Here is a 24,595-nt window from a genome sequence, read left to right on the forward strand (position 1 = left end):
GGAAGGGGACAGAGGGATAAATTAGGAGTTTGAGATTAACAGATACATACTACTATATATAAAATAGATAAATAACAAGTACCTTCTGTATAGCACAGGGAACTATGTTCAGTATCTTATAATAACTTATAATAGGTAGCTTGGCAAAGATTAAAAAGATCATGATATTCACTGTTGGCAAAGATCAGGAAAATGGGCATTATTACTCAGATTGTAAATTGTCAACTTTTATTGGTAGGCAGTTTTCTGGAATATATCAAATGTAAAATGTATCAAATGTATACTTGAGCCAACAATTCCAATTCTACAGGCTATCCTAAATAAATTGACAGGTACAGAAAAAAAATTATATAAAAAAAAAAGCAAACAAACAAACAAAAAAACCTATAATGGAAAAGTATCTGGAGAAGAATATATATATATATTTGTATGTATAACTATCACTTTTGCTATACACGTGAAACTAACACAACATTGTGAATCAACTGTACTTCAATTAAAATATATATTAATAAACGCAGTTAAAAGCAATACTGGAGAGCATGGGACTCTGGCGTGCAGGGATCTGGAAAGCATAAGATATTTTCCGTAAATCAAAGGGTGGTCAGAAGATGATATAAGGCATGTATGATACATATAGTAGCTACATGAGTAAATATTTCTTTTTTAATTTTTATTTTTCTTTCAAAAGTTAGTTCACTTTGGTTTCAAAGGATCATCTCTTGCCCCAGTTTGAGAATTTGGTTATGTAGTTCTAGACTACCCAGATTAAACTTTCCTGCAAATAAATATATGTGTTGGGATGGTTACCCTCTTAGTGAAATAGAGCCTCTTTTTTAAAGTCAGACTGCCTGGGATTCGAATCCTGATTCGTCTACCTATGATTTTGGAGTTTCCACACCTAAAAATTGTGGCGAATGAGAGCTAGGTCACAGAGTGAAGGTTAAATGAGGCGTTACGTGTAGAGCAGCTGGCATGGTGCCCGGGGTGTCCTGGCTACAGTAAGGATTGTTTACCCTTCTCTGTACACAAGATATAAGAGGAATGTTGGAAAGTTCTGACCTTAAAGCCAAAGAGCAACTGATTGTGAACAAGGGTGTCTGCTGACTGGAATATTGCACTGGGTTCTGAGGGAGAAGTTCAAAGGGGCCAGTAGCCCCAGTGTACGCTGGAGTATAATGGGGTTGAAATAAGAGATGGATTCAATACTACCTTTATGGTGATTTGCTTTCCTTCATATGGAAATGTATTAAAAATTATCACTGAGGGGCTTCCCCCACCTGGGAAGTTATCCACCCTAGTTCTTTCATTTTTCTAAATTTTTTTTGTGGGTGATCAGCATTTTTGAAAGCTGTTGAGTAGCCAGACTATAGAGTATTCATTGGGTAAGTCTCACTGGTGCCATCCTGTGGCTCTTTTACGTAAGTCATCATAGACAGGTGCTCATACACTATTACTTGAGAACAGCAATATATTTTTGGGAAAAGTAGACACTGGTTTCAAAATTCAAATATACAAATTTTAATAGCAAATTTGTAGTGATTCTCAGTAGGTCATTTTTTAAAAAGCATTTGCCTAAAAGGTTTAAGCGTCCAGAATAATATGAACTCATAAACATTAGGAAATAAGTTAACACCCCTGCCCAAATATGTAATTCATAATTTACTGTGTCTTACCTTAGGGATAAAACATAAAAGTGCATGTTCCTGAGAGCGGTCATATATTGTCTTAAGTTCATGGGTAAGTGGGATGGTATGAGAGCAGAAGGACTTTGAGTACTGGACAGTAGTAATGGTGGAATGGCTTTTAGGAAAAATGAGGACAAGTTTTATATAACCATAAAGTTCCATTAACATATTTATTCTTCCTTTTTTTGCGGCTTAACATCCTTATTTATTTAAGTGGAATGGTTTTGTTACTATTTTTAGTTCTCTGCTATAGCCTTTCAATTATGTTTATGATATTTTGATGGGGTTAGTCATGTGCAGGTTGGTTTTAGCAAGTAAATATCCTTGTAGACTCACAGTAACTTGTGTGACTCACACAGTAGCCTGCACGAGTAGCAACTTTATGAATCATGTTTTCTATTGATTTATACTATGAACTTAAAAAAAAAATTGCCCAGGGCATTTGGGGACATTTTCAGATTTAAATTTAGGAGAGTCTGTCGTCAAGTCTGTCATCGAGAGGAAAGAGTTAAATAGGTTTTCTCTGAAGCTCTTAGCTCTTGGAATAATTGATGAAATCTTCTCGAAGGATTGAGAGATGGATCTTTACCCAACAGGGGGCCAGTGTTTTCTAGCTTCTTGATGAATTTCTCTGAAGTCTAATGATTCTTTCTGAACACCAGGCACATCTAGGAGCTTGGAGAAACTCTGATTAGTTTTCCCAGAGTACACTGAATTGAAAGGCTAAGTATTTGGAAATCCAAATGTGGTTTAGTAAGTCTCATGGTGTAGCTTTCTGAGCATGTTTAGTGGTATAACCAAGGCCTTGGCAATGAAGTGTCATAATATGGGGAATTTGTCTGTTAAGATGTTAATTCGTCTGGAAAGCATATATAAACCCATGTAGATTCCTATCTCGCTTTGCCTGGCAAAGTAACAGGTGTAGACAGGCTGAAGAACTTGATTTAGGCTAATAGAGTGAGTCTCTTTCATAAAGGCGAAAATAGGCCTGGTAGAGCATAAAAGAAACTGAAGGTCTTTTTGTCTTCTTGCCTCTGAGATTTCTTTTTTTCTCCTCTCCTTACAAAGCAAAGCATCTGGGATATGGCAGATGTCATTCAGAATGTAAATCCGTATGTTAAGTCCAGAGGGTAACTCCTGGCGGTCTGTAAGAAAAGATAAGCTGCACCTTTAGGAGTAGAATGGTATACTTTCTAATGACATTTCTGAAATAGAGGGAAGGTGAAACACAGGAATGCCTTATTTTATTGCACTTTGCCGAAGTTGTGCTTTTTACAGATTGAAGGTTCGTGACAACTGTGCATTGGCCGAGTCTATGGGCACCATTTTCCAAAAGTATTTGCTGATTTCTTGTCCCTGTGTCACATTTTGGTAATTCTCACAATATTTCAAGCCATTTCATTAGTATTATATTCATTGTGGTGATCTCTGATCAGTGATCTTTGATGTTACTACTGTAGTTGTTCGGGGGCACCACAAGCTGCACCCATATAAGACTGTGAACTTCACTGATAAATGTTGGGTGTGTTCTGACTGCTCCCCAACTGACTATTCCCCCCTCTCACCCTCTCCTCAGACCTCCCTATTCCCTAAGATACAGAAGTATTGAAATCAGGCCAAATTAATAGCTCTGTAATGGCCTCTAAGCATTCAAGTGAAAGGAAGAGTTGTGAGTCTCTCACTGTAAATCAAAAGGTGGAAATGATGAAGCTTAGTGAGGATGGCATGTTGGAAGCGGAGACAGGCCACATGCTAGGCATGTTGCACCAAGCAACCAAGCTGTGAATGCAAAGGGAAAGTTCTTGAAGGAAAGTAAAAGTGCTGCTCCAGTGAATACACTAATGATAAAAAAGCGAAACAGCCTTATTGCTGATGTGGAGCAGGTTGTAGCGGTCTGGATAGAAGATCCAGCCAGCTACAGCATTCCCTTAAGTGAAAGTGTAGTCCAGAGCAAGGCCCAACCTCTATTCAGTTCTGGGAAGGCTGACAGAGGTGCAGAAGCTGCAGAAGAAAGGTTTGAAGCGAGCAGTGGTTGGTTCATGAGGTTTAAGGAAAGAAGTCGTCTCAGTAACAGAAAAGTGCAAGGTGAATTAGCAAGGGCTGGTGTAGAAGCTGCAGCAAGGTGTCCAGAAGATCTAGCTCAGATCATCAGTGAAGGCGCTGCACTAAACAGCAGATTTTCCGTGTAGATGAAACAGCCTTCTGTTGCAAGAAGATGCCATTTAGGACTTTCGTAACTAGAGAGGAGAAGTCAATGCCTGGTTTCAAAGCTTCAAAGGATGGGCTGACTCTCTTGTTAGGAGTTAATGCTGCTGGTGACTTTAGGTTGAAGCCAGTGCTCATTTGCTATTCTGAATTATGCTAAATGTGCTCTGCCTGTGCTCTATAAATGGAACAACAAAGTCTGGATGACAGCCTGTCTCCATGATTTACTGAATATTTTAAGCCCAGTGTTGAGACCTATTGCTTAGAAGAAAAGATTCCTTTCAAAACATGACTGCTCACTGACAGTGCACCTGGTCACCCAAGAGCTCTGATGGAGATGTACAGTGAGACTAGTGTTATTTTCATGTCTAATTATACATCCATTCTATTGCCCATGGATTAAGGAATAATTCTGACTTTCGAGTATTATTTAAGAACCACATTTTGTAAGGCTGCAGTGAATAGTAATTCCTTTGATGGATCTGGGCAGAGTAAATTGAAAACCTTCTGGAAAATAATTACTTTTGTGATTCATGGGAAGGGGTCCAAATGTCAAGATTCACAGGAATTTGGAATAAGATGATTCCAACCCTCATGGATGACTTTGAGGGGTCCGAGACTTCCTCCTGAGTGGAAGAAGTAACTGCTGATGTGGTGGAAATCACAAGAGAACTAGAATTAGAAGTAGAGTCTGAAGATGGAACTGAATTGCTGCAATCTCATGATAAAACTTTAGTGGGTGAGGAGTTGCTTCTTATGGATGAGAAAAGAAGTTAGTTTCTTGAGCAGCTTGGCTGTGGTTTTTCCCACTTTCCATTCTGTCTTATATAAATTAATAGTCATTTTCCTGTCTTTCAAGTCTGGAGTCCTCTGTCTAAATTTCATGATTCTCTGTGATAACACCTTACCCATGCCACCATATCTTTACTCCCAAACACAACTTTTAGCCATTGTTATTGGTCTGTGAACAGGCTGTCACCATTCCCAGATTGATCTTTGTTCTTATTATGCCCAATATTTGAAATGTCTTTCATCTCCTTGACTTGTAGTTAATTTCTGCTCATCTGTCTGGGCCAGTAGTCTTGTTGAAACCTTTCATGGCCGGCCTAGTCTTCTCATAGTCACAGAGTTGGAGCCAGAACCCAGTCTCCTGACTTGTTCTGCACTGTCATGTCTTCTGTTTGGCGCTACTGCTCAGATCCATTGAATGATGACTGTCACACCAAGCTGGCTGGTTCTTTCCTCCTTGTCAGCGATGGCTTTCTAACCTGGCGGTTAAGTTAATCAGAGAGGACAGCATCTTCACACCAGCTGTACTATAAAACATTGTAAGATAGTTAACAGGTGTCTGGCACAGAGTCAGTGTCCATAAACAGTTGTCCATGGTTTTCCAACTCCAAATCCAGTGACGCCCATATCACAGAACCAGAATTGAGAATTCCTTTTTTCAGGGGCAGTGCTGTGTATCACGAGCCCCTTGTGTTCCTGTGACTCTCCACCCTTGGCCGTCCAGTACAAGGCCTCAGTAGATGGCCTGTGGGTTCGGTTGTGTTACCACCGTGCTGTTAAAGTTTTATAATAAACTCACTTGGAGCACTAGTAAATTAAAAACGAAATGGGTGGGAAACTATTGGATATTTAAACTGCCTCTTTCTTTGATTTCTTGATTCAAGCCAAGAGTACATATCTCACACAGCTTTGATAGGTGGATTGCTGAGGAAAACTGTATGGTCCCAATCTGGCAGGTTAAGAGTTTCCTTGAACTAGTTCACGAAGTGCTTCATACTGGGAACCTGGAGAAATACTTAGTTTCTGAAAAACCTTTTGATAATGCTTCCCCTAAGAGTTTAAGAAAAATGCCAACAGAGTAAAAAGTATTGCTTTTTTTCATAGATTTAAATGTATTTAAACAATAGCCAAAAAGAGTACAAGAGAAAAGCTGTTCTTTGTTCCCCAGAGAGGTCAGTCATTGGTTGACAGTTTTATTATGGCAAATAATATTTTCAGTGCTAACAGAACTCTTTGGAGGAGAGCTTAGAAAAACAGTTGATGGGGGTGGGAGGGGGAAGTATAGCTCAGTGGTAGAGCGCATGCTTAGCGTGCACAAAGTCCTGGGTTCAATCCCAAGTACTGCCGTTAAAATAAATTAAGTAAATGAATAAATAAACCTAATTGCCTCTCCTCCTCCCAAAAAGAAAAGCAGTTGACAGACATGAAGTTAAAGATATTTTGAAAAGTGAAAAATTTGTTAGGTTTGTAAATGAATGGAGGTGAATTTAAAAACATGGGCACCTGTTGCTGTTTTAACCTGTAGTTTCACTGTAATTTTTAAAAAGGAATTTAGATGAGGTATGTCTTGGTCTGTTCAGGCTGCTCTAACAGAAATACCGTAGAATATGTAGCTTATAAAAAAACAGAAATTCAGTGCTTGCTTCAACAGCACATATACTAAAATTGGAACAATATGGAGAAGATTAGCACGGCTGCTGTAAAAGGATGACATGCAGATTTGTGGAGCATTCTGTGAAAACAAACAAACAAAATAGATAAAACCCAGAAATTTGTTTCTCATAGTTCTGGAAGCTGGGAAGTCCACGATCAAGGTGCCGACAGATTTGATGTTTGATAAGGACCAGCTTCTTCATTGGTGGCTGTCTTTTCACTGACACTTCACAGAGCAAAGGGGATGGGGATCTTTCTGGAGTCTCTTTTATAAGGGCACTAATCCTACCCATGAGGGCTCCTTCCTCATGACCTGGTCACCTCCTGAGGGCCCCACCTCCAAATACCATTATTTTGGGGATTAAATTTCAACATACATACGAATTGAGGCGGGGGTGGGAGCACAAACATACAGACTTAGCAAGGCATTATATATATATATAATATATGTTGGCATTATACACACACACACACAGAGTAAAGTGTTCCATTCTTAAATGTATAGTTTAGTTTTTATATACTTCCATAAGTGAGTTTCAGTGTAATTTGGTGTACACATTTGTATTAGTGAAGTGTTAAATGTTTACATTTTAGGGTTTGGGAAGGAAAAAAAAAGTAACTCTTAGCCTACCATTTTATACTCGGGTAGCAGTTTGCTATCACAAGCTTTTCATATTGGTTTCTGTATGTGGTTTATTGCTACAAAGAAAATTAGTGCAAAACTTAATAACCTGAAATATCAACAAAACACATGTCAAGTCTCACAGTTGCTGTGGGTCAGAAATTTGGGAGTGGTTTAGCTGTGTGGTTCTGGACTGGGGGTCTCTCAAGAGGTTGCAGTCAAGTTGTCAGTCCAGACTGACCTGAAGGTTTGACTGGGGCTGGGGTTCCACTTCCAAAGTGTATTACCCCCATGGTTGGCAAGTTAGAGGGAGAGAGCATAGCGGGGTGGAGACTTAATATAAGGATTGGCTCACGTGAGTTGGAGACTGAGAAGTCCAACACCTGCAGTTGGCAAGCTGGAGACCCCAGGAGAGCATGTGGCGTAGTTCCAAGTCCAAGTGTGAAGCCAGGGGAAGAGTGGTGTCCCAGCTCTAAGATGGTCAGACAGAAGGAGAATTCTTTCCTTCTCAGCCTTGTATTCTGTTCAGGGCTTCAGCAGGTTGGATGAGGCCCGTCCACCTTGGGGAGGGCTAGATGTTTTACTGGGTCTACCAATTCAAGCATTAATGCTGACTATAAACATCCTCGCAAGAGACACTCGGAGGTAATGTTTAACCAGATCGAGGCACCTCGTGACCCAGTCAAGTTGACACATAAAACTAACCATCACATATCTGAACCTTGGTGAGACTCAGATGAACATTTCTGGTAAGAGAGCTGCACAAGTGATGCTGTATATTTTATATCATATCTTGAGGCACAAAACAAGGCTTGAGTTGGATTTTTGATAAGGATGACCTAGCATTCAAATGAAATACTTCTGACAGTGAAAAGGGGCACTAAAAAAACCTTAAAATGGTATAATTGAAAAAGGTTGAATGATTGGCAAATTGTTTTTATTTTTTTGTGAACCTTCTATTCAAGATATAGTAACTGTGCAAAACTTGTAAACAAATTCACTCTAAAAGATATTTTCAAGTGCATCAAAATAAAAAATGTATTCATATTATTTCAGCATTATAAAACAATGTAAGTTGAATTATTACTTAGCTTTAGTTTCTTAGCTGTATCAATCTCTGATATGTCATTGGAGGTATTTGAAGAATAATTTTTTCAATTTCTTAAAGTACTAAAATGTTCAGCAGTTGTTTTTTATGTTGCATTTTACGTTTCTTAAATTTTTAATTCTTGACACCTTCAATTGATTTTTCTTTGTGGAACATATTTTTAATTGAGAAAGTATTTATAGGTGCTGAAGGTACTTGGTAAACTTAGAACACATTCTGTAAGTGGAGAGTATTCTCAATTTTCATATTTTTTAATATTGAAATGTGTAAATATTTTGGCACAAATAGCTTCACAGTTAATGCATTTTGCTCCATTCTGAGGCAAAATAATATATATTTTTATAAGACAGAACTTGTCAAATAAGATGTTTCAGTTTTTATTCTTTTGAATGTTCTGCTAGATTTATATACTGTAAAAAAATCAGAGGCCTTCTCAGTTTCATTTCTGTGATACTGTGAGTTATAATAAGAAATATACGCTTGGTGTTCGTCCACTCTTCTTGGCATAGAGCTCCTGAAACTCTTTGGATTTCCTAAGCGATGAGAGCTGTAATGGTGTATTGTTATGTTAATGAGGTGACTTTTGGACCTCACCTAAGGATGGGGACTTGTTGCCTGGAGAACCAGCCACATGATTAGCGGGTTGGAACTTTCACTCCCACCTCTCAGCCAACCTCTGGGTTAGGGAGAGGGGCCAGAGGTTGAGTTTAATCGCCTATGGCCAGTGATTTAATCAATCGTGCCTTTGTTTTGAGGCCTCCATAAAAAGGGAAAAGACTGGGGTTTGGAGAGGTTCCCTGTTGGTGATCACATGGAGTCTCAGGGAGGGGCTCGCTTGGAGAGGACACGGAAGCTCCTCACCCTTTCCCCATATCTTTCCCTCTGCATCCCCTTCATCTGGCTGTTTCTGAGTTCTAGCCTTTTATAGTAAACTGATAGTCTAGTAAGTAAAATGTTTCTGAGTCCTGTGAACTACTCTAGCAAATTAATCGAATCCAAGGAGCGGGTCATTGGAACCTCCAGTGGTAGGTAGAGCACAGGTGATAACCTGGACTTGTAACCAGGGTCTAAAGGAGGGTGCGGCAGGAGGTTGGGCCGTCTGTGGGACTGAGCCCTTAACCTGGGGAATCTGATAATATCACCTTTGGGTAGATAGTGTCAGAATCGAGTTGAATTGTGGGACACCCAGCTGGTGTCTGGAGCATTGCTTAGTGTATAGGAAACCCTTTTCCCCACATTGGAATTGGGTGTAGAGCCTTTAATTTCTTTCCAGGACAAAATGTAAGTGTATGCAGTTTAAAATAGGAGCTTGTGGTAGCCAGTCTCCAGGATGGACCAGGTCTCGGGTTGGGTGTCTTGATGTCCTCTGCTGCATGGATTCAGGTTCTCCCTGAGACTCACGTTAACCAACAGAACATGGCAGAGGTGGTGATAGCTGCTTTTATGGCTTCGGGAGCCCGGAGCTGCTGTCAGGAGTTCAGCTACCCTGCTGGAGAAGGCATGTGGAGAGGGGGATGTTCTGGGCCTACACAGAGAGAGAAGGACGCCTTGTGTCCCAGCAGAGCCCAGTCTCCTGCTGCTCCCTCTAAGGCACCCAACACGTGAGTGAAGCCACCTCACGGGTTCCAGCCCCCGGTGCCATCTGGCTGTGGACACACGACATCTCAAGTGAGCAGAGCCACTCGGCCCAGCCCCAGTCAACCGGCAGAACCAGGAGAAAGAGTAAAAGGGTTGGTGTTTTTAGGCATGACATTTTGGGGTGGTTTGTTACACTGCAGTAGATAATAATCAAGACAGATAACTTGGGATACTCCAAAGTACAATTTTACAATTTTAAAATTAAGTTGTACACTAGCTGGAATCTCCTTATTTAATTTGTTCAAATCCTCTCTTTTGTAGAGGGATAAACTTCAGCGCCTTCTTGTTTGCAACATTTACAAACCACTGTGAACAGTAATGGTAGTTCACTGAGTTTCAAAATGCCACAGGCTTTGGGTTTTTATTTACTTAATAGGTTTAAAAAAAAAAAGATGTTCAACTGATTTTGAAAAAAAAAATAAAGCCAACATTTAAAGATCTTATTAATAAAAAAGTTCAAGACTGGTCGCTGTGTATCAGCTTAGCGTGATTGACAAAATGGTTCTTACTCTTCAAAGAGTCAAATGTTTCTAACATTCAGCTGATGATAACCAGCAAAGAGAGAGTGCACACTGCCAGGAAGAAGTGTTTATTTTTAATTAAACACCAGCTTTCTCACAGAGATTGGGTAGTTCACTTATTCTGTGTATATATAAAATATTTAAAGTTTGACAGCGATAGCTCGGACTTTGATTGTTAGAATATGGTAGCTTATTTGGATGAAATTATAAATTATGTGTCTGTCACAGCCAGATCCAGGTATATTTCTGCTCCCTAAGTTTCTTTATAAGAACATTGTTTCTATTGTGATGCTACACTCCAACAAAATTTGCATCTGTGTCATCTGCAGAATCAGATAATATGTGTTCAGTGCTCACCTCTTTAACTGAATTCACAGTTGTGGTTACAGTAACGTCAGGTGTTCTGCCTTCAACAAAATAGACCTCAAAACTTTTTTTCTTTGATTTAATAAATCAGATTTTTAAAATGAGCCAATATTTGAGTTAACTTAACTGACTTTTCTCTTTGAAGAACCCATGACTGATACAAAGTGATAATTTCTAGTTGTTTGTAAAGTTCTTCTGGAGCCAACAAACTAAAAACTACTACTTTACTTCATATACATACACTTACATACACTAGGAATTTTGGATGTAAAAACAAGCACTGTTCAGAATACTTATTTTATCTAAGTGACAAGGCGTGCTTCAGAGTTCTATGTAACTATCTTCTGAGGCTGTGTTAAATTGCCATCTTCACAGGCTTCTCAACATAACTGCTAATTTCTGATGCAGATACGAATGCTGGCTAGCAGATTTGGGTTTTAGAGTCAGTGATATCTCTGTAGAGATATCTTGGCATGTGACAAATGTTGAAAAAAAGCATTTTGTGCAAATTATAGATCGTCAACTTTTCTGAGAAATGGAAATTCAGTATTTAATTTTACATTAAATGTACTTTTTTGAGCTCATTGCTGGTAGATTTTTATTTTTTGCAAAATAAGAAAGCCTAACCCCCAAGACATGGTTTTAGATTTATGGAATATAAAAATGATACAAACACTGCTTTCATTTGGCGGTCCTCCAGGAATCTAGAGACGCCCCACACATGTTCCATGGTCAGCTAACCTGCAGGTCCTCACACTTCTCAGGCCGTGCTGACTGCTGGCTGACATACTGCGTCTGGGTCTCTTGCAGGCTTGGGCTCAGGTCGGAGCACAACCAGCTGCTATGTTCACAGGCCCAAGAGCATGCATATTTCTCCTGCCACCACCCAAGACTGGAGGGAGTTAGCTGTCGCTAGCCACAAATACTGCTGCTACATCTCTGTTATCAGTGTATATCCTCCATGCTGGTAGTGTTAGTTTTATGTCTGGGAGGGTGGAGAAGAGACCAAGTTTTGGCTCCTACAAGTGAACCACCTATCCAAGCAAAATCTCTGTTCACTGCACTTGCCTCTCACACACTATTACCGGAGACCATGGTAGAAGCTGGAATCTGCCCAACCCATCCTGATTTGTTTTAAGTTTGTTTAAAAAAATAAATGACATATACAAGACAAATGCTAAGCCAGATGGGACAGGGGGTGTACACTGGGCATGTCTTGGCCGAACCAGGTGAGGTTACCATGGTGAGGACCAATATGCATTTATGTTTCTGTCTCTTCACATTAGAAAAAGCTCTGTGAGAGTAAGGATTTGTTTTTTCATTCACTACTAAATCTACATAGTATTCAGCAGTGCTGGCATCATGGTGGTATCCCTTTTATGTTAGTTGAATGAATGAATAAATGTAGTTCATAGTCAGACTTGCATTTATAAGCTTTCCGGGAAGAAAGTCCTTTCTCTGTCTCATATATTAAGTTTAAGCTGTTGACTTTGGGATGGAGACCCCCACAGACTCTGTAAGTAGGCTTAGCGCCATTTGGCCTGGAAATTCTGGGGTCTTGTGCACCTTGAGCATGGACCACAGGGGGAATGTGATCTTAAAGGAAGTCTGTGCTCTTGGCCCCCCAGATTCCTTACCTGTGGGGAAGGGCACTGCTGTGGGTGGGCCAGAACAGACTCTCTAAAGTGTGGGCCCTTCCTGCCCAGGTATGATGTTGGTGTCATGGAGGATTCATGTAGTAGGTTCTGCCTGGTGGCCCATAGTGCTAGGGTTCTGGTGATCTTTTCTATGGGAGCAGTAACAGTGGCATTCTAATGTCATCATTTCTGGCTGGCACCGTGCAGTTGTGTTAGGCTGGCCTTGTGGAAGAGCTCTGTGGCCAAGGGTCAGTCGTGAAAGTTTCAGTGTGGTGAAATGCCCCAGGGCAGCATTGTGTTTGCTGACACCTGGGCTGCAGCAGTAGTAGCCGTCTTACTGGTCTACCTACTCTTAATCAAAATCTCCTAGTATGCACATTATAAAAAGTGAAAAGGAACAAGTGAAAGTAATTTTAATGATACTTTATTAACCCAACTCTGTGCCTCAGTGTCATTTTTTAAGCAAAGCTGACCTTTTCCAAGGTTGGGAGACTAAACACCATCAAGTTGATACATCACTAGTTTCAGTGTCTGTGGTAAAAAAAAATAAATTTTCTGTGATGCAGGGGGGCTTTATTGAGCAACTGTTTCTGTGCTAGACACTTGCAACTGGTTCCTGGGAAGTGACAAATCAGAACTGAAAATAAATAGCACAGAAATAATAGACGAGCCGGTGCCTACAAGAGGAGGAGGTACTGAGAAAAAGACCCTGGGATGGAAGATGTGCTCCACAAGTATGTATCACGAAACACCTGTTTGGAGACAACACTGAGGCACAGATCTCGGTGGTATAATCAGATATAAAAACAGACAGGATGAAGAGAGGAAACAGGGGAAATGGAATCTATCTTGAACTTTTCCCAATTTGGGAAAGCCTCTAATGAAGTATCATGTATTTTCCTCCATTAGGAACAAAGGTAAAATCAAAATAAAAAATAAACCTCTTCTAATCAAGTTGTTGTTGGGTGTTACACGTTTTCGGGATATTGTGAAGATGTACAGGGACATCTGTAAACACAAATGGAAGTGATGGAAAGGCTCCAGAGTGGATTTGCAGGGAAGATGATCTCTGTCTCTACTGAGACTTAAACAAGAAAAAAAAAATTTATCAATTGTGAGAAGAGTATTTGAGAACAGATTTGTAACTGACGGAAGGGCTTGAAAGCCACTAAAATGACATACGAGGAGGAACAGTGGGATTTTCTTCACGGGAGAGTTTTCAGAAAAGAGTATTATCACCTTCCAGTTACGGCTTCATGCCTGCTCTCCCCAAAGGCACTTGTACATAAGAGAATCTTCTATGGTCCTGATGAGATTGTGTGCCTTAGAATCACTTCTTCTGGAAGGGACACGCTAAAGGGTACTCGAATAAAATATTAAAAATTATGAAGGACATAACAAAGGCCAATCAGTCCTTTCTTTTCCCCAGACCCCATAATATGAGAACAAGGGTTATTTGATGAAATTAAAGAGTAGCAAATTAAGTGCTAATAAAATGAGATAGTCACTTATATAATTCATTACCATGGGAGGTCACAGAGGCAAATTCTGTGGCTGGATTAACTATGGGGCTGGATAATTTTATGACCACTAAGGATATTTTTAGCAGTGGAGGCTGATACTGTGAGAGAAGTAACCCTGTTACATTCTCCAGGAGATGATTTGTAGGGACCTCTGGCAGGTGGTGTCTGGGATGTGTGAGAGCCGACCTCGTGGGTTCTAACCTTTGGTGAGGAATTGTACTAAAAACTAGTTTTTAAGGGGAATATCCTCTGGTATTCCATTCATGTTTCAGTCCCAACTTTTCTTGTAGAGATCCAAAAGTCCTTTAATCAGTAGCAATTGGAGTATAAAATTTTGTTATACAGGATGGGGAGGTCCTGGAGATCTTTCGCACAGCAGTGTGACTGTAGTTAACAGTGCTCTGTTGTATACCTGAAATTTGCTCAGAGAGTAGATTTTAAATGTTTTCAGTACACACACACACACACACACAAAACAAAATGAAAACAAAAAAGAAAATGGTAAATATATAAAATGGTAAATAATGTTAATTAGCTTGACTGTGGTGGTGATTTCACAGTGTACCCATTTATCAAAATATCATATACCTTAAATATATACAATTTTTATTTGTCAGTTACTCCTCAGTAAAGCTCAGGGAAAAAAAGCAAACACTAAAAAATTAAAAATAAAAAGAAGCAATTTAGAAGAACATTGCCCAGAAAGGGGTCATTTCTCGTCTCTGGGAACCATTCCAGTTTGTTTATTGAATGCCACCCATGTGTCAGGCGCTTTGCTTGAAGTTTTAAAAATCTGTTGGGAAGGTAAACATTGAGACAAATTAGTGCCATTCAGAATGCACTGAAGGTAGACTGGAAAGTAGCTTGAATAGCTCAACCCAGGTGGTTCAGAGAGGTGCACAGAGAAGGTGGCATTTGAACTGGCAAGATAAGGCAGGGTGTCCTCCGCAGAAGGAACAGCACGCATGGGTCCAGAGACAGAACATGATGAGGAGTGTCGGTGAGCTCCCAAGGGTCAGGAAGACTGTGCCACAGGTGGAAGGGCAGAGGGAGGAGATGGCATGTGGTGGAGGATGGAGCCAGATGCAGAAGGGTCCGGGGGTGGCCTGAGACCATCTCCTGCAGCGGTGCCTCCAGTGGTGGGGAGGGGTGGACTGGAGCGGTCAGGAAGGGCCATGTGACTGTTAAGGATGGCCCCTCAAAGCCGTGCCCTCTCATCACAGACTTCCCTCTTTGGGCCACTGTCAACAGTGGCTTGGTGGTGAGCCTCGTATTTCACACAGCTCCTTACTTCATCCATTCATCCATTTTTACTGTCTGCCTGAAACAACCTGTACCATGAACCCAATTACCATTGTTAGTAGTTAAAAAAAAAAAAAAGCCTCCTGGCCTTTGGGTAGAGAGGGGTTGCTATGGGTGCTAGATAAATTGGGGTGAGACTGGCGTGTCTGTCTGGTCTCCTCCCTTGGGCTCTACCTGGACCCACATCAGTCTTCAGGTGGGGAAGTAGGGGCCCATTTCATGTGCCTGACCTTAGACTCCCATTTTCTCTGTGAGATTGGCTCAGCAGACAAGCAGGGAAACATACAGTGTCTTTGAAGAGCAGATGGATTGAAATGTTAAAAATCTGTTTTGTTACAAGATTGTGACTAACAGAATAATTTAATTAGGAAGGAAAAAAAAAGCATGCAAACTTGGCTCCTTCTTCAGTGATATTTAAATAAGAATATTATTATTAATTGCTCAGACTCTTAATTTGGAATTTCTACACTTGGTAAGAAGAATCAGATGGAAATGAGAGAGAGAGAATGGCTTTTGTAGAAACTGGTGTTCTTGGTGGTCTTATCCCTGAAGTGAATGCAGATACTTTGTTATTATTATGTGTGTGGTTACACAGTACAGCGAGCCTTCAGCAGTTTTCTCCATCACATAATCAAGAATTGTGTAGTGATGACATACTTCCTAATGAATCCTCTTTCCCACAGCAGCCTTAAGACTCTTCTGAGATGATTCATCAAGAACATGAGGTTGCTAGAGGGGCATAGACAGGAGTTTACTCATAGAAGGTAAATGGATGTGTGTCCAGTTTATGGTCAGGAAGCTCCTGTGTTATAGTGTCTGTGGGTGAAGTTGAAACACGTGTGCACCAGACACTTTGTTTGCTGTTAGACACTCCAAGGTGAGTAAGCTCATGACTCACCTTGTAGTAAGTACAAGAGACAATTTTACGACTCCTTGGTGGAATAAATCCAAGTTCTGCAGCAGAGGCGGATCCAAGTGTCAGTTCTGTCTGGGGAGCTGGCAGGTTTTTTTTGTTTTTTGTTTTTTGTTTTTTAACAAAAGCTAACCTTTAGGCTGAGTTTAAATTAGAGATTACAGTCAACCAGAAGGAAATGGAGGGTGGGATGCAGGAAGGAGAGAGCATTTGGAAACAGAAGCAACAGAGATGTCTCCCGGAATTCTTGAACGGCTTGTTTTTTCTTTTCCCTTTTCTCGCTTTGGTTACATCAATGCAGTAATTTCTAATATACTTTGAAAAGTTCTCCTTTGAGGAAAGAATGGGCTGCGTCATATCAGCATCTGGTAGATATTAATCTTACCAGCAAAGGGGTAGTGATCAAGGAGTCCTTTAAGCCCCAACGTGAATTCACGGATGTATTTATTAACCCTTTGTTCTCCTGGACCGGACACTCACAGATGCACCTCTGCGGTCAGAAGTGAGGCACGTGGCATGTGGAGCACAACATTCTCCTCCGTTGTTAGACATCCCTGTGCGATGAATCAGTACAAGTTCCTCTAGTCCCGGATGTGCTTGGTTTTAACATGAAGCGGGCCTTTTCATGGCTGGGCTTCCTTCAATGAGGTTATTTATTTGTAGTTGAGCAGAAAAGAAGTAATAAGCCTTAAAAGAGATTTGATACCAAGGGATAAATCTGTCCTTTCAAGGACCATGTAAAAAGCCAGTGAATACGTTTAATAAAGCTTTCGAGTTTTACAGTGCTCTTCTTTTCGTCTCTAGACCTGAGCTGGATCTCCAAAATACAAGTGAATCAGCCGGCAGTTCTGAGACGTGCGGAACAAATCCAGGCCCGCAGACCCGTGAAGAAGGAGTGGCAAGTAAGAGCTCTTCCAGAGAATCTCTCCCCGCAGTTCACGGCCCTGGTCTCTTCCCTCAAGGCCGCAAGATGAAATTTCGCTCGAGATGCATCTAAACTTAAAAGATTGCGGCTGCCTATGAATTATTTTAATAATTCATATATGATGGTGGTGGGTTGGAGAGAGATAATGCATTAATCCAAACAAGTTAAAAATCTTATCACTCTTGAGTGGCAAAGCCACAAATGAATTTGAGGCATCTTTATTCATGAGTGAATCAAATAGCATATTTTCTCAACATATTTATTCAGTTTCTTAGACATACCTTTGGTTGGCTTCTGTTTTATATTAAAACCATAAGCTATCAACCTGGTATGTCCACTGTTGAGGCCCTTAGGTGTAAGAGTGGACCTTCTTTGACCATCATGTTTACCATGCTATTAATTTCCCTAAATGATTTTTCAAAATTTGAAAAATGGTGTTTCGTGGAGGACTTGTGGTCAGCGTGTTCTTCAGTGTATACCAACCAAAGATGTGCTGTGCATCTCGGGACTAAAAGGAATTCAGAGTTCATTTCACAAGTGAGGCAAGATCTTGTGATTGAGTCCTTTAGGGTGACAGGTCACATTTTGCTCATCCTTGGAAATAACGTGAATGAAAAGATAAAAGGACTTCATCAGAATGAGTTGTGAAATATGAATATTGTTTTAAAATTGGAATTGGATTAAATTGGGAGGGGGAAGCAAGGTAGAGACTCTTTTTATGGTGTCTCATTGCACATCACAGGGCTGGGGGTCAGATGTAAGATGGAAACTCTTGCCCCTGAGTGTTTTCCTATCAGGGGAGCCATCGAAGACCCCTTCTGGATGAGATGGAAAAGTCACACGTGGGGAGCCTTGATCTGTTAGGGATTTCAATTTGGGTCACTCATGGGAGAACAAAACTCCCATATTTCATTTTAAGGCTACTCTCCTCCCTTTTATTTTATTCTATGTCATGTGCATCTTGTTGGTCACTCTTGAGCAATGTTTATAGCATGTTTCAGGGTGATGTGCCTTAGAATTGCCTAGACATGAGAATTGAGCACCCATGTGTGCCTGATGGTTCTCTGCTATAACTAACTAAGCTGGAGATTAATTTTTTTTAAAACCTTGTTTTGACTTTTCTTCAAACCAGGCTGCTTGGCTCCTGAAAGCTGTTACCTTTATAGATCTTACGACACTTTCAGGCGATGACACACCTTCCAACGTTCAAAGGCTCTGTTACAAAGCCAAGTATCCCATCCGAGAAGACCTCTTGAAAGCTTTAAATGTGCACGATAAAGGTAACGTTGTGTGTGGTCTGCCCGGTGTTCACCTTCTTACAATCACAGTTGCTGAAACTAAGAGGACTTAAGAGTCATCTGCTAAATCATTGGTAGCAATAAAATCCATGGTAGAATCGTGTACACAGAGACATAATTGAGATTCTTCTATGGAAAACAGCGAGAGAGAGAATCTGAGTCTCATTTGTAGGTCAGTTCTTTCCCAACATGGATTAAAGTTGCAAGTGTAGAGTTTCTTTATTTTCCTTTCCAGTTCTTCAGTTTTGGGTATTTTTTATCTAGTGACTGTCAAATCCTGGTTCTGATTCCCTAGCCACATGTGAAAAAGCCAGGCTCATTACTTAATAATCACATCTCATACATAAAGTATTTTCTGTGAGTAAATGCCATGCTTTTGAGGATAAAATACAAATGGGAAATATTACACGCTCGTATATTGGGTTAGATCTTTTGAAAAAAGAAGAGTTATATTCATTCTCTTAGTACGCATGAAAGAAAGGACTTTCTAAAGTTGCCATAAGTTTAGAACTTCAGCATTGTCGAAATGAAGACCTTTGAGAGTCAGTACCCTTGTTTCTAGATGAGAAAACTGAGACCCAGAAGGTGAAATGGTGTTTCCAAGACCGTGTGCCTTGTTACTCAATGGGCAGTTTTAGGAGCCAGATCTTGCTGTGAAGGGATGCCTTGTGATTCCTGGGCGCCTGTACTCATGAGGGCAGCTAGAGATGCTGCATTGGCACAGTGTAGGTGTTTTATCCCAAATAATTTGTGGTTCACTTGTAGACCTAAACAGCCCTACAGCTTTTGAAAAGTGTTTATGATGTTTCTTTTGTGTTGACAGTAGAACACCTCCTATTTATAGCCCTTAAAAGCAGCAGCTTTGTACAAGTCCTAGGCTATTGTTGTGTAGTGACTGTTTGCTTTTTTAACTTAATTTTTAAAATTTCAGAGCTTATTCCTCAAGATGAGGGCTCCAGATCCAGATTTTGTTACTTTTTTGCCAAAGAGGGACTAGGACTAGTTAGATGCGATTTTGCTTACGCAGGCATACCTTGTCTTACTGCACTTTGCAGATATTGTGTGTTTTTTTAACAAATTGAAGGTTAGTGGCAACCCTGTGTCAAGAAAGTCTGTCAGCACCACATTTCCCACAGCATTTGCTCCCTTTGTGTGTCTCGTCACACGTTTAGAATTCTCTCAATGTTTCAAACCCTTCACCAGCAAAAAGATTATGATTTGCTAAAGACTCAGATGATGGTTAGCATTTTTTTTTTTAGCAGTAAGGTATTTTTTCACTTAAGGTATGAACATTACTTTTTACAGAGGGGAGGTAATTACGTTTATTCATTTACTTTTATTTTTAGAGGAGGTACTGGGGATTGAACCCAGGACCTCATGAGTGCTAAGCATGTGCTCTACCACTTGAGCTATACCCTCCCCCTTTGAACATTACTTTTTAGGTACAATGCTATTCCACAATAGACCACAGTATAATGTAAACAGAACTTTTATATGCACTAGGAGACCAGAAAATTCCTGTGACTCGCTTTATTGCAATATGTGCTTTATTGCAACGGTCTGGAACTGAACCTGCAGTGTCTCCAAGGTCTGCCTACTGTGTTACCCTGCAAGGTTCACTTACATTTTTCTTTATCTAATGTCCTGTTTGAATGCCATAAAACCCTGTATTTTATAATCTACATGAAATAAAATGTTTTCATTGAGTCAAGACTACCAAGCTTACCCTTTAGGAATTTTTAAAAATGATACTATGAGAACCTCCAAGAACGATATGTCAGGAATGTTTTATTCTATAACTGTAACGATGAGAAAATAGAAAAATGATCCATGTTGTCAAGCACTGGAAGGGATTACGGGAAGTAAAAACCTTTTAATTTGTTGCAGCGTGGTAAGGGAATTACTTTCTCTCTCATTTTGATTTCTGCCAATGTTGAAGTATAAATAATAATTAAAAGCATATTGTGTGACTTGAACTTCACATGAAGTGGGCTGTTACGATTTCTTTCTTGACAGGCATCACTACGGCTGCTGTTTGTGTCTACCCGGCTCGAGTGTGTGATGCAGTAAAGGCACTGAAGGCTGCAGGGTGTGATATCCCAGTGGCATCCGGTAAAATCTGTGGCTTTTGTTTTTGGTATTTTTCTCCAACATGTCTCCAGTTCTTTACTCAGACACCTTGGAGCATGATCTATGTAGTTTTATGCTATGATTTTAATTAGTTTCATGTATTTGGTTGTATTTATCCATTCTCTTAGTATTTGTTAATTGCCTGTTGAGTAGCAGACATTATATTAATTCCTAAGAACATGGAACTGTATTTCTGTCCTTAAAAGGAAACTTAGTTGTTTAGGAGGAACAGTCAAGTTGAAAAAAATTATTACTCAGGATGTGTAGTGTTGTTTATATGTAAAATACAATAATAAAGGTATGCAGAAGGTACAGTTGTAACTCTGAGCAGGAAGTGATTTATTTTGCAGAGGCTGGTGATGCTCAGGAGTAAGGGAAATGCTTCATGGAGGGTATAATAACTGCACTGAGTCTTAAGGAGAAGGAGGAGAAGATAGGGAATGGCATTTTAGACAGAGGGAGTAGCATGTGCGAAGGCACAGAAGCATGGTCAGGGAACTGAAATTGGTTTGCAAATGTTGGATCCTGAGGTAGGACAAAGGGAGAGCCCTGGGAGTTGAAGCTGGAGAAGCAGATTGGGGCCAGGTGACATGGGGAAACCATGCCAGGCTGTGGCATTTGGGCTTATTTTGGTGGCGGAAAGATGCTAAAGCATGTTACACAGAGGCACACCATGATCAGCTTCATGACATAGTAAGTTAGGGGATGGTAGTGGACTAATTAAAGAGAGGGGAAATGGAGTTAGACTTAACCACAGTCCACGTGGGAGTTGATGAGAGCCACTCAAAGGCCTGGAAAATAAAGAAGAGAGGGTATGTTCAAGAGTTATTGACTTAAGTCAGACTCAGTAGGAGGACGAGGCATGAGGGAGGGGAGAGTCTTACTAAAAGCTTCCCCTGTATGTGTATGTGTGTGTGGATGGTTCAATAGATAGACATGAAATTAGATTCTGCTTTTAAAAGATATCAGAGAAGTATGCTGGTGCGTCAAAGAAGGAATCTAAGAAGATCATTAAATTATTTTATTGGGGATACATCAAAAGAAACAAAGTATACAGTATTTATATACAACCAATTTGTGAGATTCCCAAAGTATTCCCAAAGGCAGCTGCCCTTTATCGACCTTAAGTTTTTATTAGCCTCAGTCAGTACAGCTTTTCCTTTATACAACAGAGAAACACTCTTTTCTCTAAGGTAGCAGACCCAAGGAATTTAATAACATCAAGGAAACACAAAAGGTGATCTTTAGACACAGAAATGGAATTAATGATAAGCATGTTAAAAATGATAATACTTTTTCAAAAGTGGTGTTGTGTTTTCTTTTGCCTTTTGTTTATACTTGGCGCTGCTCCTCCCAATTCACTTTTTAAGATAGGCAGTGGGAGGAACCTACGTGACAGTTTGGTTACATCAGCTGTAAATGTGAATGAGTAAATCATGACCGTGAAAGCCAACTTGGTCAAGAATAGGGTCCAGAATTAACTTGTGTCCATCAAGGTGAGAGTCAGCTACTGTGACTGTCACTTCAATGACGTACCTTCTTAATTGCTTTTGCTTAAAGCACCCTCGGGGGCATCTCTGCAGCAACTTAATTTTAGGTCTTTCAGGGGATGTAATACTAACATTTATCCTAACGCCAGTACTAAATAAGATCGCATTCTGTTTCTTCACACTTCACTTTGCATGATGCGCGTGAAGTTCTAGGGTGTCATTCATGCTTTGGTCTAAATGCTGATTTTTTGGGGTCTGAAAGTCTCTGTTGAGATACTGACCAATTGAAATTTGTCTTCCTACCTCGTCGTCTCCTCCTTCCCTTTCTTTTCCTTTCTCTCTCTCTACCAGTGGCCACTGGCTTTCCAGCTGGACAGACTCACTTAAAAACACGATTAGAAGAGATCAGATTGGCTGTGGAAGATGGAGCCTCGGAAATCGACGTGGTAATTAATAGGACCTTGGTGCTGACAGGCCAGTGGGAAGGTAAGTGCATGTCCTGACCCAAGAGGGAGACTTACTTCTTCCCTGGTCAGTCAAGTGGCGAGGATCTGACAAATGGGCAGCATGTTTGCGAAGTCACTGTTGTAGATTACAGGTCACTAGATCAGAGGGTGAACCGAGGAGAAAACATGGCTAAGGTTGCTTATCCTTGTCCCCTCGTAAATCCAGGCAGTTATCTATCTGCAGGAACTTTTTAGGTCCCTTTGAGTATTTAGGTGATAAGTTATTTCCATGCACTGGATTATTGACTTTTTCCTGTTCTCTGCTGTTTTGTTACTCAGTATAGAGATCACTCCAAGCAAGTCTTTGATGCAGAGTTTATTTTAATACAAAGGAGGAAGCTTCCCTTTTTATGTTAGTCTTTGTGGATTTTGAAGATGTGAGATTATTAGTCTGTTAAGTCTGTTTTTTACTCCTGCTATTCTTGTACGGGGCTCCTCTGGATATTTTGACATATTCACCTTCGAGATTGATGATTTACTATTGTATCGATTACAATATGACGTTGCCCATTCCAGTAACAAGCTATTCTTTTTATAATTAGATATTAAAGAAATAGATTATACCTCTGTCTTATATATATTTTGAATACTTAAGAGATTGTTGTTAGCTAAAATAAATATAATTCTATATTTCCAATAAATCATCATAACAAATAGTTTAAACATTTTTAACAAAATCGTAGAATAAAGCCAGAGTTAATATGCTGTTTCTTTAGATATGTGAATATCAAATAAACGGCATATTTTATTCTCATTGTAAAGTTACACCTTCTCACTGTTAAATACAAATATTCTAACCAGTAATGAAGTGGCTTTTCTGCATTATCTCACCCCCTGCCTATAACCCTTGATAACACCGCAGTGTGCAACTTTCCAGAATTTTTTCTCTTCATATGAACACATGCAATTCCCATCTTTTTTTAAAGTTTAAAATCAAAATTAAAAAGAAAATTTTAAGTAGGATTATATTTAATGTATTTTTTCTTAACCTACTTATTGGACTTGCCAGTATCCCATAAATACTGTTCTGTGACTCTCCCCGTAAGTTCATCTGTCTCATCTTCTGTAAAGTCTAGTTCCAGTGTTTATTTATGAAGACTTGCTTTTGGATATAGAGCAGCAAAGGTTCAGTCAGTGGCTTAAATGCTTAAGGATTCACTCTTTCACATGAAGTCTGGAAGCAGGTATTTCAGGGGACGGTAGCAGCCCCACCAAGTTCCTGAAGACCTTGGCTACTTTTATCTTCCACTTCCAAGGCGTGTGGTTTCTGTTCTCGTGCTCAAGGGCACTACAGTGGAGGCTTTTGAAGCTCCAGCCTTTATACTCATCTCCCAGACAGCAGGGAAGACGGGTTGTCACTGTCCCCACATCGCACACACCATCTTTGGTTACACCTCACTGACCCGAAGGTCGTTCCATGGCCATGCTTGGCTGCAAGCGAAGCTGCGGAATGTGGTCATTCAGCTTGGAATATTAGCTGTATTCCCTTCGTTCTTAACATGGTAGATGGTGCACATTTCTGTGCCTTGATGGAAAGGAGTGAGGGAAATACCAGCAGGGAAGGACGGGGTGCCACAGACTAAGCAGGATGTGATTATAAAAAGCTTAACAGCAGGTGTTGGGGCAAAACAACAACAAAAGTGTGTAAATAAAAAGATCTGGGAGGTCAGCAGGCACAGGAGTCTGGACTGTGAGCTACGGGGCAAGTCATCTCCAAGACTTCAGCGCCCCTGAGAGCATCACTATGTTCCAGGGTCACACAGTCAGTGTTACCACGGGTCTGGGACCTGGGAAGAAATGCCCGGCCATTCCCATTGCCTTACACTTCCATCCATACTCATCCACAGTGTTTAATCCTCGCCAGGTTTAAATTCTTGACAGTTCACAAGTACCTTTTTTGTGCTTTTGATTTTTGTTCCTTTTCTTATATTATGGTTTATGTGTGCTTTGGGCAGTTGGAATCCTTCTTAAATAATGTATTTTGAGTAGATGTCCCTTATCCTTAAATAACAATTCTGCTTGTCTGCTTCTGTTTATATAAAACTGAAAAACAGATTTTAGTTAAAATTTAAGGCTAGAGTAAGAAAAAAATGAGTAAGCATAACAATTTGAAACAAACCTAGAAGTAAACTCTGTGTCATTCAGTGGGATAAAAAACTGTATGCCCTTTATCTTTTGTTAAGTAGTTACAGACACAGAAGTATAGTTTATATTATAACTTGCGCTCTTGTCTGTAGAATACTGCTAATTGGAAAATAAAATACAATAGGAGATGAGATTT

At 40.1% G+C, this 24,595-nt stretch overlaps 1 protein-coding gene and 1 non-coding gene across 4 annotated transcripts in view; both read left to right on the forward strand.

The window, feature by feature from the left end:
• The window catches only part of DERA (deoxyribose-phosphate aldolase), an 83,037-nt gene that overhangs the window by 14,136 nt on the left and 44,306 nt on the right, over positions 1-24,595 (forward strand). For 2 of the 3 annotated variants that reach the window (XM_064479069.1, XM_031444042.2), the window contains exons 2-5: positions 16,770-16,867; positions 18,023-18,170; positions 20,205-20,300; positions 22,160-22,294. In XM_064479069.1, the coding sequence (XP_064335139.1) occupies positions 16,770-16,867; positions 18,023-18,170; positions 20,205-20,300; positions 22,160-22,294 (477 nt within the window). Of the gene's footprint in view, positions 1-7,678; positions 7,707-16,769; positions 16,868-18,022; positions 18,171-20,204; positions 20,301-22,159; positions 22,295-24,595 lie in introns of those variants that run through there. The other variant, XM_064479071.1, reaches the window with a different exon arrangement.
• On the forward strand, positions 6,318-6,424 carry LOC116150406 (U6 spliceosomal RNA). Its single transcript, XR_004134169.1, has one exon. It is a non-coding gene; the product is annotated as a U6 spliceosomal RNA (small nuclear RNA).

Source organism: Camelus dromedarius, chromosome 25, assembly GCF_036321535.1.
Source record: "Camelus dromedarius isolate mCamDro1 chromosome 25, mCamDro1.pat, whole genome shotgun sequence".
Classification (NCBI taxonomy): Eukaryota; Metazoa; Chordata; class Mammalia; order Artiodactyla; family Camelidae; genus Camelus; species Camelus dromedarius.